Source organism: Nerophis lumbriciformis, linkage group LG06, assembly GCF_033978685.3.
Source record: "Nerophis lumbriciformis linkage group LG06, RoL_Nlum_v2.1, whole genome shotgun sequence".
NCBI classification, from domain to species: Eukaryota; Metazoa; Chordata; class Actinopteri; order Syngnathiformes; family Syngnathidae; genus Nerophis; species Nerophis lumbriciformis.
Genome location: NC_084553.2, coordinates 17,475,769 through 17,491,512, shown reverse-complemented (window position 1 = coordinate 17,491,512; position 15,744 = coordinate 17,475,769). Strand labels below are relative to the sequence as shown.

General features: G+C 40.2%; 1 protein-coding gene across 2 annotated transcripts in view; it reads right to left on the bottom strand.

The window, feature by feature from the left end:
* The window catches only part of ano1a (anoctamin 1, calcium activated chloride channel a), a 185,359-nt gene that overhangs the window by 90,639 nt on the left and 78,976 nt on the right, over window positions 1-15,744 (bottom strand). For both annotated transcript variants that reach the window (XM_061963822.2, XM_061963821.2), the window contains exons 8-11: window positions 12,181-12,236; window positions 8,378-8,419; window positions 1,649-1,713; window positions 703-837 (exon numbers count right to left, since the gene is read on the bottom strand). In XM_061963822.2, the coding sequence (XP_061819806.1) occupies window positions 703-837; window positions 1,649-1,713; window positions 8,378-8,419; window positions 12,181-12,236 (298 nt within the window). The remainder of the gene's footprint in view (window positions 1-702; window positions 838-1,648; window positions 1,714-8,377; window positions 8,420-12,180; window positions 12,237-15,744) is intronic.

Sequence of the window (15,744 nt, the reverse complement as noted above, 5' to 3'; positions counted from 1 at the left end):
ACACACACTGGTTGTGGCGAAATTCTCTGCATTTGACCCAACACCTTGTTCACCCCCTGGGAGGTGAGGAGAGCTGTGAGCAGCAGCGGTGGCCACGCCCGGGAATCATTTTTGGTGATTTAACACCCAATTTAAAAATGGGACCCTTTACCTCCATAGCACAAGCAGGGAGATAATGGGTCCCATTTTTAAAGTCTTTGGTATGACTCAGCCGGGGTTTGAACTCACGACCTACCGATCTCAAGGCGGACACTCTAACCACTAGTAATGTTCTGCAAGTAAAACGTTTCTTCTTTCGTTCATCTTTCTATCCAATGTCAAGTATCTTGTAATATAAATATTAATGTACACTAGAAATAAAATAACAAATTTTCCCTGCATACTGTAATGGCGGATGAAATTTTGAATGTAAAGTTTAAGAAACGTCCCAACTGCATTCAATCAATCAGCGCTGAACAGCACAGCTCGCCCCTCTGAAATTCTGTTGTGGAACTTTATTTACTTAAGTAGTTTTTGGCGGAAACAATCATTAACCAGGGTAAATGGGGAAAGTTCCTGTAAACGTTCCTGCAATAGAAAAAGGTGTCTTGATACTTAGTTTTGTGTTAGTGTAATTATTAAAGTATTGTTAATTCAATTTAATTTATGTATATTTGTATCTGTGAACTTGGGTCATAACAGTAGATGTGTAATAATCTATACCTTGGTATGTTATCATCGACTGTGGCACAGCCATAGAGGAAGACGATAACTCCAACAATGGCTGCAGGGATTAACATCTGTGTGTAGACTCCCAGCCAGGCAAAGTACAATCCAACCTTCTCTCCGAAATACTTCCTGTGGACAAAGAAACAAACAAGAAAAATACTAGTAGTATGTCCATGACTTAGTTTCCCCGTCAACCACTCAATTCACTACAACGGGCTAATTTTCCAAATTATTTGACCAAAATTATTCATCACAAAAGCTGTCATCGCTACAAGATGTGCAATATTACCATAAGTTATGAACCATGTGCGCTATAATAATTCTACATTTTTTTAAACGAACAGTTCTGCATTTTCTGGAAGATTTTCCGGTGATATACATGTCATCATGGTAATTCAAGGGACTGCGTCACAGCAGCTGAGAAGTGTCAGGAGTGCAATGGAAGCCTTTGCTTTGGAATTTAAACAGGGAGCCAAAAATGCTTATACTGATTTAAAAAAGAGAGCGACTTCTACAAACAAGTTAAACTTGGCCAAAACTTACAGATCGTAAAGCCAAAATTATTGATACATGTAGATTTTGGGCCGAATTGTAGAACGCTACTTATTCAAATGTATTCTACACTAGACCGTCCTATGTTTATACTGCTTTGAAATGTGTGTTTTAACTACTGTGCAGCATTTTGTGAAACTTGTATTGTTTTTTTTTTAAATGTGCTATAAAAATAAAGTGGATTGGATTGAACCTATTGTGGCCTGCAAGTCGTAAAGTTTACCCACCCCCGAATGACTGTAACTGTAATGCAATCATTGTATGACAGCCTTGTGTCTCAATGGTTGATTCACCTACAGTAACATTCTCAACAGTCAAATTCTAAAAGTGTGGGCTATGAAGTGACTATAACTCCCTAGTTTATTAGGAATACTTCATTGGGTCTTACCTAATCAATCCAATTGGTTGATACTTGTAGAAGACACTGTAGCTGGCCCACTGCTCATACAATATCTACGAAGAGAAGTAGGCAGTAATTATAAACACATTTATAACCACTATATACAATACAAACTATGACAAACTTGACAGATGAAGTAGTATCTCTGTCTGCAAGCAACACTAGTATATTATTGCTATGAGTATAATGTCATTACCAATCATGCCTAAAATGTTATGTAAACAAAACGGTTGCAATGTTCTTCTCTAAATGTAATGTTTTAAATACAAACCCAGTTTCCATATGAGTTGGGAAATTGTGCTAGATGTAAATATAAATGGAATACAATGATTTGCAAATCATTTTCAACCCATATTCAGTTGAATATGCTACAAAGACAACATATTTGATGTTCAAACTGATAAACATTTTTTTTTAGCAAATAATCATTAACTTTAGAATTTGATGCCAGCAACACGTGACAAAGAAGTTGGGAAAGGTGGCAATAAATACTGATAAAGTTGAGGAATGCTCATCAAACACTTATTTGGAACATCCCATAGGTGTGCAGGCTAATTGGGAACAGGTGGGTGCCATGATTGGGTATAAAAACAACTTCCCAAAAAATGCTCAATCTTTCACAAGAAAGGATGGGGCGAGGTACACCCCTTTGTCCACAACTGCGTGAGCAAATAGTCAAACAGTTTAAGAACAACATTTTTCAAAGTGCAATTGCAAGAAATTTAGGGATTTCAACATCTACGATCCAAAATATCATCAAAAGATTCAGAGAATTTGGAGAAATCACTCCCCGTAAGCGGCATGGGCGGAAACCAACATTGAATGACCGTGACCTTCGATCCCTCAGACGGTACTGTATCAAAAACCGACATCAATCTCTAAAGCAAGGGTCTCCAAACTACGGCCCGCGGGCCACATCCGGCCCCCCAGCATCCAAAATCCGGCCCACAGGAAGTCCCAAGTAAATTTTATTTTTGTTATTTATTTTTTTTTTTTTAAATCTTTCCTTCCTAATCCATTTTCTACCGCTTGTTACTCTTGGTGTCTCCTAGCCGCTCAGGCAAATCATATTGTCTAAAAATTAATTTCCCCATCTATAACGTAAGAATGTTAAATGTTGATGAACATCTATGTTAATTGATGTTAAATGACAAAACGGATTATAAAGACAATGTATATATATATATATATATATATATATATATATATATATATATATAAGTATATATATATATATATATACACTTATATACAGCCTGGCCCCTGGCCAAATTTTTTTAACCCAATGCGGCCCCCGAGTCAAAAAGTTTGGGGACCCCTGCTCTAAAGGATATCACCACATGGGCTCAGGAACACTTCAGAAAACCACTGTCATTAAATACAGTTTGTCGCTACATCTGTAAGTGCAAGTTAAAAGGGAACATTATCACAATTTCAGAAGGGTTAAAACCATTAAAAATCAGTTCCCAGTGGCTTATTTTATTTTTCGAAGTTTTTTTCAAAATTTTACCCATCGCGCAATATCCCTAAAAAAAAGCTTCAGAGTGCCTGATTTTAACCATCGTTATATACACCCGTCCATTTTCCTGTGACGTCACACAGTGATGCCAATACAAACAAACATGGCGGATAGAACAGCAAGATATAGCGACATTAGCTCGGATTCAGACTCGGATTTCAGCGGCTTAAGCGATTCAACAGATTACACATGTATTGAAACGGATGGTTGTAGTGTGGAGGCAGGTAGCGAAAACGAAATTGAAGAAAAAACTGAAGCTATTGAGCCATATCGGTTTGAACCGTACGCAAGCGAAACCGACGAAAACGACACGACAGCCAGCGACACGGGAGAAAGCGAGGACGAATTTGGCGATCGCCTTCTAACCAACGATTGGTATGTGTTTGTTTGGCATTAAAGGAAACTAACAACTATGAACTAGGTTTACAGCATATGAAATATATTTGGCAACAACATGCACTTTGAGAGTGCAGACAGCCCATTTCAGGCGCGCTAAGAACATATATTTTTCCACGATTTCAGCACTCAGGTTCACCATACCTAAATAGACACAAAATACTGCATTACACAAGACTACCCGAATGTACTCGAATGATTGAAAAAAAGAAAAAAAATTTAAGCTAAATTATTGGTAAACACAGTTTATGTATAATAATTTACGTAAAACCGCGAGTAATGAATAAAGTTTTCATAAATTTATATATTCTGTAGACATACCCTCATCCGCTCTCTTTTCCTGAAAGCTGATCTGTCCAGTTTTGGAGTTTATGTCAGCATCTGCTTTGAGTGTCGCAGGATATCCACACATTCTTGCCATCTCTGTCGTAGCATAGCTTTCGTCGGTAAAGTGTGCGGAACAAACGACTGACCATTTCGTCGGCTTACCCCACAGCCTCGTATTTTGAACAAATTTCGTCCAATTTCTTGCCACTTTCGCATCTTTGGGCCACTGGTGCAACTTCAATCCGTCCCTGTTCGTGTTGTTACAACCTCGGACAACACACCGACGAAAGTGAGAAAATGGCGGATTGCTTCCCGATGTGACGTCACAACGTGATGTCATCGCTCCGAGAGCGAATAATAGAAAAGTGTTTAATTCGCCAAAATTCACCCATTTAGAGTTCGGAAATCGGTTAAAAAAATATATGGTCTTTTTTCTGCAACATCAATATATATATTGACGCTTACATAGGTCTGGTGATTATGTTCCCCTTTAAAGCTCTACTATGCAAAGCGAAAGCCATTTATCAACAACATCCAGAAACACCGCCGGTGATGGACTCATGCAAAGTGGAAAAGTGTTCTGTGGTCTGACGAGTCCACATTTCAAATTGTTTTTGGAAATATTCGACATCGTGTCATCCGGACCAAAGGGGAAGCGAACCATCCAGACTGTTATCGACGCAAAGTTCAAAAGCCAGCATCTGTGATGGTATGGGGGTGCATTAGTGCCAAAGGCATGGGTAACTTACACATCTGTGAAGACACCATTAATGCTGAAAGGTACATACAGGTTTTGGAACAACATATGCTGCCATCTAAGTGCCGTCTTTTTCATGGACGCCCCTGCTTATTTCAGCAAGACAATGCCAAGCCACATTCAGCACATGTTACAACAGCATGGCTTCGTGAAAAAAGAGTGCGGGTACTTTCTGGCCCGCCTGCAGTCCAGACCTGTCTACCATCGAAAATGTGTGGCGCATTACGAAGCGTAAAATATGACAGCGGAGACCCTGGACTGTTGAACGACTGAAGCTCTACATAAAACAAGAATGGGAAAGATTTCCACTTTCAAAGCTTCAACAATTAGTTTTCTCAGTTCCCAATCGTTTATTGAGTGTTGTTAAAAGAAAATGTGATGTAACACAGTGGTGAACATGCCCTTTCCCAACTACTTTGGCACGTGTTGCAGCCATGAAATTCTAAGTTAATTATTATTTGCAAAAAAAAATAAAGTTTATAAGTTTGAACATCAAATATCTTGTCTTTGTAGTGCATTCAATTGAATATGGGTTGAAAAGGATTTGCAAATCATTGTATTCCGTTTATATTTACATCTAACACAATGTCCCAACTCATATGGAAACGGGGTTTGTATTAATACAGATATTTATACGAATGGGGAAAATCAGGTTGTGTCAGAATTCAAATACTTTGGTGTTGTGACGGACTCAAAACACATTTAAATACAGATTAAAAAAAATCTTAAATAGTGTGAAATTTGTGTTTCATAAGATCCCATTTATTACTGTAGCGACAAAAATGTTCATGCATGCAAAAGTCCTGCCAGTCAGCTACTGTCTTAAACCTGGTCAAAGGCAAACTAAACAGCACTAAAACATTTAGTCTCTCTAAAAAAAGGCTATTAAAATACATGATAAAAAAACCTTAAGGTATCACTGTTTCACTTTTTTACAAAAGCATAAACTCTTCAGTTGACATAACATAATCAAGTATTCAAACCTTTGTCTGATATACAAACTCAGGCCGGCAAGACAGATTTTATCAGCGATTCAGTCAACTACCCAATGATTTATTCAATACGTGTCTTGCTGAAACTGACGCAAGAAAGGAGTTGAATACTTTAATACCAGACTACTGCCAGGATCAAGTGATTCTGCTTTGGATTAAAGAAAGTCAACGTTGTTGAAGTGCTTTACCATGCACCCAGCTGGTGCATTAAGTAATTCCCAGTAGACGAGATGATTATTTCCCGACGGAAAGGGTCCTGATTGTTGTTTGTGCGTATGCACCAAAACTGCAGCACAGAATACCCAGCCTGCATCAGGTGAATCTGGAGGGTCCCTTTGAGGTTTCACCCCCCAGGGTGGTCAGTTGACGGCAATCCATGCCCAAGCTGGCTGCGGCTGTGGAAACCGCCTACTTGTATTTATATAGCGCTTTACTATACCTGCACAATATCCAACGCACTTTACATTATACGTCATATTAACCCATTCACACACTGGTGGCGGAAGCTGCCATGCTAGGCACTCACCACAACCCATCAGGAGCAAGATGGGTGAAGTGTGTTGCCCGTGATTAGGATGGCAGAAGGTGGAACCCCAAGAACCCTCAAGTTGCTGGCATGGCCACAAATCTGAATCCTACTTCTTCTCCCTTTGTTTTACTGACAGTTCATTCACGCCATAACTTTTAAATGTTTACATTAAGTTCCCTTCCTGTTTGAAGGAAGGGTAGGTGTTGTGAAAAAAACTAACAAGTAAAAACCTTTTGGTGATAGTCATTGAATGTTATTACTTTTTATTGTAGAACCTGTCATATTCCGTTATTTTTGTAGTTGTTGGCATTCAGCTGTTTTGAGAGCAATATTTTGCATTTTATTTAGCATGTGTCAGAAAGACGTGCTATCTGACAAAGACGCACACAGCTGTGAAGAAAGAGTGACTTGATGCGGTGGGAGCGCGGCCCTCTTGTCTGGGTGCTGTGTCTCGGTTGTTTGGGCGGTGGTCTTTTTTGTGCGGGTTTGGGTTTGGGGGGCGGAGTCTTTTGTTGGGGGAGGTGTTAATGTCTCTTGTTTGCGTGTTGGTGTTCGGGCTGACTGGCGAGCTGGCGCTGGCTGCTCTCCATGATCCTGTTGGTGTGTGGTTGTCGGTCGCGGCTTTTCGATGGCTTTCATTTAATCGGGTGGTGCTGGTTGTCTGGGGGTATTGCAGCCGCTGTTTCTGCTGCCGTTTGTTTGTGAGGTGGGCGCCCTTGGCTGCTGTGTCCTGTGCGGGCGGGTGGCCAATGTTGTGACTTGTGGCAGCGCGTACAAGTGTACGTGGTGGTTGTCGGGGGTGGCAAACTCGTTTATTGTCGTGCTGGTTGGCTTGTCGGGTGTCGGCCTGGGCCTGCCCTTGTGCTCTGCCGCACCGTCCTTCACGCCCGGTGTCGTGCCGGGCAGGGAATGCGCGGCCGGCCCTGGGGGGGGTCGGCGCCCCAGGCTACTGTGGCTGTGCTGCATGTCTGGGGCCCCTGGGTCCCACCATCCACCCCTTCTGGATGCCCATCTTGGTTGGGGCCTGCTGCGTCTATCCCCCGCGTCTATCTATGCTGCAAGTCGGCCAGCTGCTGTGGTAGTGACCTTGTGTGCCAGCGTGTCTGTGATCTTCTTTTAATTACATTTTTTATATTTTTTATCATTATTTTATTATTATTGTTATTCTTATTATTTTTTCCTCACTCATGGGGAAATTGCTGAATGTTCCATCTCTATCTACTCTGGCTCCCGCACATACTGGCAGACAAATGTATTGTACATACTCACATACACACAATTATTCATACATATATACATACGCACACACATAGGTACCTACGCTCCCACATACATACACAAATACAGTACATACCTACACACTCAAAGTTTGTACATCCACACACACGTTCACTGTAGAAACATACATATAAACATACTGTACATATGCAAGCACATATGCATACATACAGTCACGCATATAATCACGTTTCATCAAACATATATTAACGTTGTTCCCCTAGGGGAAACTGGGTAACACACGGCACACTGACAAAGCTTAACCTATTGTTACTATAACAATCTACAAGAATAATACAGTTCGCTTTTCTTGCTTCCCCTCTTTGTGCTTTCTTTTGTATTTCAAGTTATCATTACATATATGAATTGTTGCATTTGAAACAATTGTATTGTTGATAATAGAGGTCATTATTGTTATTATTAATTATCAATAGTGCTATTGCTATTGGTATATGTATTGCTCCATTTGTAGTATAATAATGTTCATTGTCATTTCTGTGTTATTAATATTTACTTCACTAGCTGCTTCTCTGCTTTCACTTTTACCATCATATTTGAACATATCGTATTTGCTGATGCTGTTCTGTTGTTGTTGTCTCTCTGTCTTATCCCCCTCTTGTCCCCCTTTGTCTTTCTTTTTTTCTCTATCTATCCCCTCCTGCTCCGGCCCGGCTGTGACAAATAATAATATAAATCCATTTAATAAAGTCAAATACAAATAAGGCACCAAGGGAAGTATCCCACACTTCTCTTTTGTAAAATAAATCTGTACAGCTGATATGGGCATCTACATCAACAATATGATTTGCCTGAGTAGCTGGACAGGATAAAAAAAAAAAGAAGAGCATATGAAAAATGTCTGTAAAAGCATAAACCTCCAGTTGAATTTTTTATTTTATAGTTATTTATATCAGGTTACCTTTCTGTCATTTGGTTCAGCATTCACTCCCTCAATGTCCCCCTGTAAAATTCAAGCAAAATGCACAAAAAAGTATTAATATTTGTTTAACAGATGTCACACGTTTCTTAAAATTAGAGATGTCCTAAACATGGGATTGAATCAGTGGCCGATATTAGCCTTTTTTAGATGATCAGAAATCAGCTGATGATGTTTACTGCAGCTGTGTCCGGGTGTTCACATGGCTAAAGATTTCTTGAAAAAGGATGCACACATAGAGATGTACAATGGCATTTTCGTATTCCTTGTTAAACATATGCAGGGGGTGTGCAAATTCCAGGAGGGTGTGTGTCTTGCCAGAACACCGGCAAGAATGTAAAGCAAGCTGGAACAACACGTATCTGCGCTGCTCATGTCCATAAACAGTGCAGCGGCCTCTTTTATTAGTTCTTGCATCCATAACAGAATATATACAAAAAATTACAAGTACATTTATCACATTAGGACTACAGGCCAATTATTGCTAAACATGCAACACTCCACACTGTAAGAAGAAACAAGTACCAACTAACCGTGAAGCTTGAGATCTTGAATGGAAACAGGTGTGACCAAATCGATAAAAATATCGAAAGTAACAATCCCAAATATGATACCAGTACGTGGTCGATACTTCAGTGATTAGATTAATTTTGTTTGGTTATCTCAAAATAGGTTTTTGTTATTTTTGTTACATTTTGGACAAAATTCGAGAGCAAAAACCTATTCATTTAAATAGGAGCCAAAATATTTTTTGCTTTTCTGTAGTTATTTACACTGAACAGAAATATAAATGCAACACTTTTGTTTTTGCTCCTATTTTTCATGAATTGAACTCAAGGATGTAAAACTTTTACGATATACACAAAGTACATACATCCTCTGAAATATTGTTCACAAATCTGTCTAAATCTGTGTTTGTGAGCATTTCTTCTTTGCCAAAATAATCCATCCCACCTCCCGGTGCGGCATATCAAGGTGCTGATTTAACAGCATGATTATTGCATAGGTGTGCCTAAGGCTGCCCACAATAAAAGGCCAATCTAAAATGTGCAGTTATCACACAGCACAATGCCACAGATGTCAAATGTTTAAAGGAGCGTGCAGTTGGCAAGCTGACTGCAGGAATGTCCACCAGAGCTGTTGCCCGTGAATTGAATGTTCATTTCTCTACCACAAGCAGTACATCCAACCAGACTAACAACCGCAGACTACGTGTAACCACTCCAGCCCAGAACCTCAACATCCAGTAGGTGCACCTCCATGATCGCCTGAGACCAGCCATCCGGACAGCTGCAGCAACAATTGCTTTGCATAACCAAATAATTTCTAAAGAAACTGAGAAACCGTCTCAGGTAAGCTCATCTGCATGCTTGTCGTCCTCATCGGGATCTCAACCTGACAGCAGTTTGTCGTCGTAACCAACTTGAGTGGGCAAATGCTCACATTGGATGGCGTCTGGCACGTTGGACGGCGTGGCGCGGTTGGGAGAGTGGCCGTGCCAGCAACCTGAGGGTTCTTGGTTCGATCCACACCTTCTACCAACTTCGTCACTTCCGTTGTGTCTTTGAGCAAGACACTTCACCCTGGCTCCTGATGGGTCGTGGTTAGCGCCTTGCATGGCAGCTCCCGCCATCAGTGTGTGAGTGTGTGTGTGAATGGGTGAATGTGGAAATAGTGTCAAAGCGCTGTGAATACCTTAAAGGTAGAAAAGCGCTATACAAGTATAACCCATATAACCCGTGTTGTCTTCACAGATTAATCCCGGTTTTCACTGATCAGTGCAGATGGCAGACAGAGTTTGTGGCGTCCTGTGAGAGAGCGTTTTGGTGATGTCAACGTTGCGAATAGAGTGTCCCATGGTGCGTGCAGGCGTATGTTATAGACAACGAACGCAAGTGCATTTTATTGATGGCATTTTGAATGTACAGAAATACCGTGACGAGATCCTGGGGCCCATTGTTGTGCCATTCACCTGAAACCATCACCTCATGTTGCAGCATGACAACCCCATGTTGCAAGGATCTGTACCCAATTCCTGGAAGCTGAAATCATCCCAGTTCTTACATGGCCAGCATACGCACCAGACATGTCACCCATTGAGCATGTTTTGCTGCTTGACTTTTGACAAGAAAAGAACGTTTAATCATATTACGCCTATACTGGCTCAACTGCACTGCTCCTATGCACTTAAGATGTGACTTTAAGGTTTTACTACTTACGTATAAAATACTACACGGTCTCGCGCCATCCTATCTTGCTGATTGTATTGTACCATATGTCCCGGCAAGAAATCTGCGTTCAAAGAACTCCGGCTTATTAGTGATTCCCAGAGCCCAAAAAAAGTCTGCGGGTTATAGAGCGTTTTCTATTCGGGCTCCAGTACTTTGGAATGCCCTCCCGATAACAGTTACAGATGCTACCTCAGTAGAAGTATTTAAGTCCCATCTTAAAACTCATTTGTGTACTCTAGCCTTTAAATAGACCCCCCTTTTAGACCAGTTGATCTGCCATTTCTTTTCTGCTCTGCCCCCCTGTCCTTCGTGGAGATTCAGTAACCACAGATGATTCGCTAGCTGTCCAAAGTCGGGACCCAGGGTGGACCACTCATCAGTGCACCAGTTGGGGAAGTCTCTGCGCTGCTGACTTGTCTCCGCTCAAGATATCTCCTGCTAGCCCCAGTATGGACTGGACTCTTACAATATTATGCTAGATCCACTCGACGTCCATTGCACCGGTTGCCCAGGGGGGGTGTCCCCACATCTGCGGTCCCCTCCAAGGTTTCTCATTGTCATCCCATTGGGTTGAGTTTTTTCTTGCCCTGATGTGGGATCTGAGCCGAGGATGTCGTTGTGGCTTGTGCAGCCCTTTGAGACACTCGTGATTTAGGGCTATATAAGTAAACATTGATTGATTGATTGATTTTGGGATGCTGTGGATCGGCGTATAAGACAGCGTTTTCCAGTTCCTGCCAATATCCAGCAACTTCACACAGCCATTGAAGAGGAGTGGACAAACATTCGGCAGGCCACAATCTACAACCTGATCAACTCTATGTGAAGCAGATACAGTATATTGCACTAAGTGAGACAACTGGTGGTCACATCAGGTACTGACTGCTTTTCTGGTAGAGAAATGAACATTCAATTCTTGGGCAACAGTTCTGGTGGACATTCCTGCAGTCAGCATGCCAACTGCACACCCCCAAAAAAATTGCAACATCTTTGGCATTGTGCTATGTGATAAAACTGCACATTTCAGATTGGCCTTTTATTGTGAGCAGCCTAAGGCACACCTGTGCAATAATCATGCAGCTTAATCAGCATCTTGATATGCCACACCTGTGAGGTGGGATGGATTATCTTGGCAAAGAATAAGTGCTCACTTATACAGATTTAGACAGATTTGTGAACAATATTTGAGAGGAATAGGTCTTTTGTGTATATAGTAAAAGTTTTAGATCTTTGAGTGCTGCGTTCATATTTTTGTTCAGTATATTATTTACTCCACTTTTTTTGCCTAAAACAATTTATGAAGCATTGAATGCCACAAATAAAATACATCATCTGATTTACAATTTGCTTCAGTTACTTGCTAAAAACACTTTCAGATCTATAATCTATTGTCAAAGTATCAGATTTGGACTTGGAATCATATCGGATCTGAAGCCAAACAATCAAGTTGGGAACGGGGGCCAAAAATGCTGATCGGGACATCCCTTCTTAAATTATTGTTCTATTATAGATGGTTTTACTACAGATGTTTTTCATATTGATGTTGATACTCACATCATGAGGAGGATAAGCAGATGTATAAACACCATTGGCAAGCAGACTGGTAATCCCTGTGGAAATCATTCATCAGTATTACATTCAAAAACACAAATAAATGGAAGGTCAAACAAAAAATATATATATATTCTTAAATGTTTCACAACTGTTAATTTTGCATCACATCAGTGGTATGTGGTCAATCAGCTGCTGTCTCTTATAAAAATTAAACAGCAGCAGACAATTTTCAATAGAAAGAAGAACTGCAGATCCACAATGTTTATATTCCCTCGCCATTCATAACATGGCAATTGCTTCGTTTGTCAATATTAACATACAAATACTATGTAAAAAGACACTAAATGCTGTTAAGGGGGTCAGGGAATTAGTTTGAGGGGAGACAACGTGCCCATGCCTAAAATTGGTCTTGTTTCTCGATGTGTTGCCAACTCAGCAATGAGTTGAACTGAACCACTTTGTGGATTGGTGCAATAATTGATTTTATCAGTAAGTTGGGTGGCAAGTGGCACACATGTATTCAAAACTTATTGACGTAATTTAACAAGGCAAACTTCACATACATACAAAAATATACTGTAACTCTGGCGTATGCATACACCCTCATGCGTAGGATGACGGTTAAATATATAAGTTCAGCAGGCGGCCCGGGATGAATACTTCTTCTTCTTTTCGTGTCTTTGCAGCATGTGGTTATATGACAGTTTCCCATTTCTTTACAGTCTTTTGCATTGTTGTTGAACTGTTGGGATGAATACTAGTGTAATGGGATTGATATTTTCCAATTTTTCTCTGTTTATTTTCACAAACTTGGCATTGCTAAGCCTATTTTAGGGAGAATTCAGCACACACATCTATATAAAGTGGTCACAATATGAGTTTAAATATATATTAATATAACCTGTCAATATTTATGACAGGTTATTTACATAATCATACATTTGTTAGTGTCCATTCACGTCATAGTATAAAGGTGGAGAGATCATCTTTATCCAATCCATTTCACTTGTAGTCAGGAACACACATATCACCAATAATCCAGGTTCCATTTTCTGTGCATCCCATAGTGTGTCATTATTCAATTATTCCATTTGTTCGTAAAGGGCTCTATTCTCCCATTTGTTTAGGTGAAAAAGTTTACATTCTCCCCTTCGACTTAAGTCTGTCACTGCGCACCTTCATCCTAGATGCACACTCTGGGTAACACAACCCTTAATGCACCTTTTTTTTTTTTTTTTGCCCATCGTTCACAATCATTATGAGAGACAAGAAGACAAAAGGGTTGTTGTTTTTTTGCATTCTAACATGTACAAATCGTCTTGTTCTTGGTAGCTTGCAATGCAGCTAATGGGAGCAATCAATTCTACATCTAAACCACTTAAAAAATGCTTTAAAAAAACGTGAACAATACTTTATTCGGTAACCTGTATAATAAACAAACTGTAGCAACATTGGTATTGTAAGAGCAAACACAGAGGAAGACTTTTTCTCGCGTACTAACACACTGATGTACAAAGGTATAAGCCGTAAAAGCTAACTACAGAAAAAGTTGAGGTAGCTTATACAAATATGAGTTGGGAAATTGTGTTAGATGTAAATATAAATGGAATACAATGATTTGCAAATCCTTTTCAACCCATATTCAATTGAATGCACTACAAAGACAAGCTATTTGATGTTCAAACTTATAAACTTTTTTTTTTTTTTTTTCAAATAATAATTAACTTAGAATTTCATGGATGCAACGTGTGCCAAAGTAGTTGGGAAAGGGCATGTTCACCACTGTGTTACATCACCTTTTCTTTTAACAACACTCAATAAACGATTGGAAACTGAGGAAACTAATTGTTGAAGCTTTGAAAGTGAAATTCTTTCCCATTCTTGTTTTATGTAGAGCTTCAGTTGTTGCTGTCGTATTTTACGCTTCATAATGTGCCACACATTTTCGATGGGAGACAGGTCTGGACTGCAGGCGGGCCAGGAAAGTACCCGCACTCTTTTTTTACAAAGCCACGCTGTTGTAGCACGTGCTGAATGTGGCTTGGCATTGTCTTGCTGAAATAAGCAGGGGCGTCCATGAAAAAGACGGCGCTTAGATGGCAGCATATGTTGTTCCAAAACCTGTATGTACCTTTCAGCATTAATGGTGCCTTCACAGATGTGTAAGTTACCCATGCCTTGGGCACTAATGCACCCCCATACCATCACAGATGCTGGCTTTTGAACTTTGCGTCGATAACAGTCTGGATGGTTTGCTTCCCCTTTGGTCCGGATGACACGATGTCGAATATTTCCAAAAACAATTTGAAATGTGGACTCGTCAGACCACAGAACACTTTTCCACTTTGCATGAGTCCATCTTAGATGATCTCGGGCCCAGAGAAGCCAGCGGCGTTTCTGGATGTTGTTGATAAATGGCTTTGGCTTTGCATAGTAGAGCTTTAACTTGCACTTACAGATGTAGCGACAAACTGTATTTAGTGACAGTGGTTTTCTGAAGTGTTTCTGAGCCCATGTGGTGATATCCTTTAGAGATTGATGTCGGTTTTTGATACAGTGCCGTCTGAGGGATCGAAGGTCACGGTCATTCAATGTTGGTTTCCGCCCATGCCGCTTACGTGGAGTGATTTCTCCAGATTCTCTGAACCATTTGATGATATTATGGACCGCAGATGTTGAAATCCCTAAATTTCTTGCAATTGCACTTTGAGAAACGTTGTTCTTAAACTGTTTGACTATTTGCTCACGCAGTTGTGAACAAAGGGGTGTACCTCGCCCCATCCTTTCTTGTGAAAGACTGAGCATTTTTTGGGAAGCTGTTTTCATATCCAATCATGGCACCCACCTGTTCCCAATTAGCCTGCACACCTGTGGGATGTTCCAAATAAGTGTTTGATGAGCATTCCTCAACTTTATCAGTATTTATTGCCACCTTTCCCAACTTCTTTGTCACGTGTTGCTGGCATCAAATTCTAAAGTTAATGATTTGCAAAAAAAAAAAAGTTTATCAGTTTGAACATCAAATATGTTGTCTTTGTAGCATATTCAACTGAATATGGGTTGAAAATGATTTGCAAATCATTGTATTCCGTTTATATTTACATCTAACACAATTTCCCAACTCATATGGAAACGGGGTTTGTACATTAGCATGAAACGCATTTGAGTTTGTAATGCACAACACAATGTGATAAGACATCAATCTGTACTGACTGAAAAACATGACCAATCATATTACAGTATCTGTAAAGTATTAGCCCACATTTCATGTTTTCTTTGTACACAGCTAGCTCGATAGCGTATGCACTGTTGTTGTACAGTGATGTGCTGCATGTATCATGATCAACAGTATAGTGACTCACTCGATGGACAATTGTCCGTTCGGTCAAGCTGTTGATTTGGGCACTCAATTAATTCGGCACAGCTTGGCTCAAAAGTTCCAGATTTGCAGAGTGACCATGTCGCACTCTCTCGGCTTCAGTCTGCTCCAACGTTTCAGCCTCTTCTTCATGCTCACTTCTATAAGCAACAGTTCATTCTGCGTATATTTAGTTTCAAAATGAT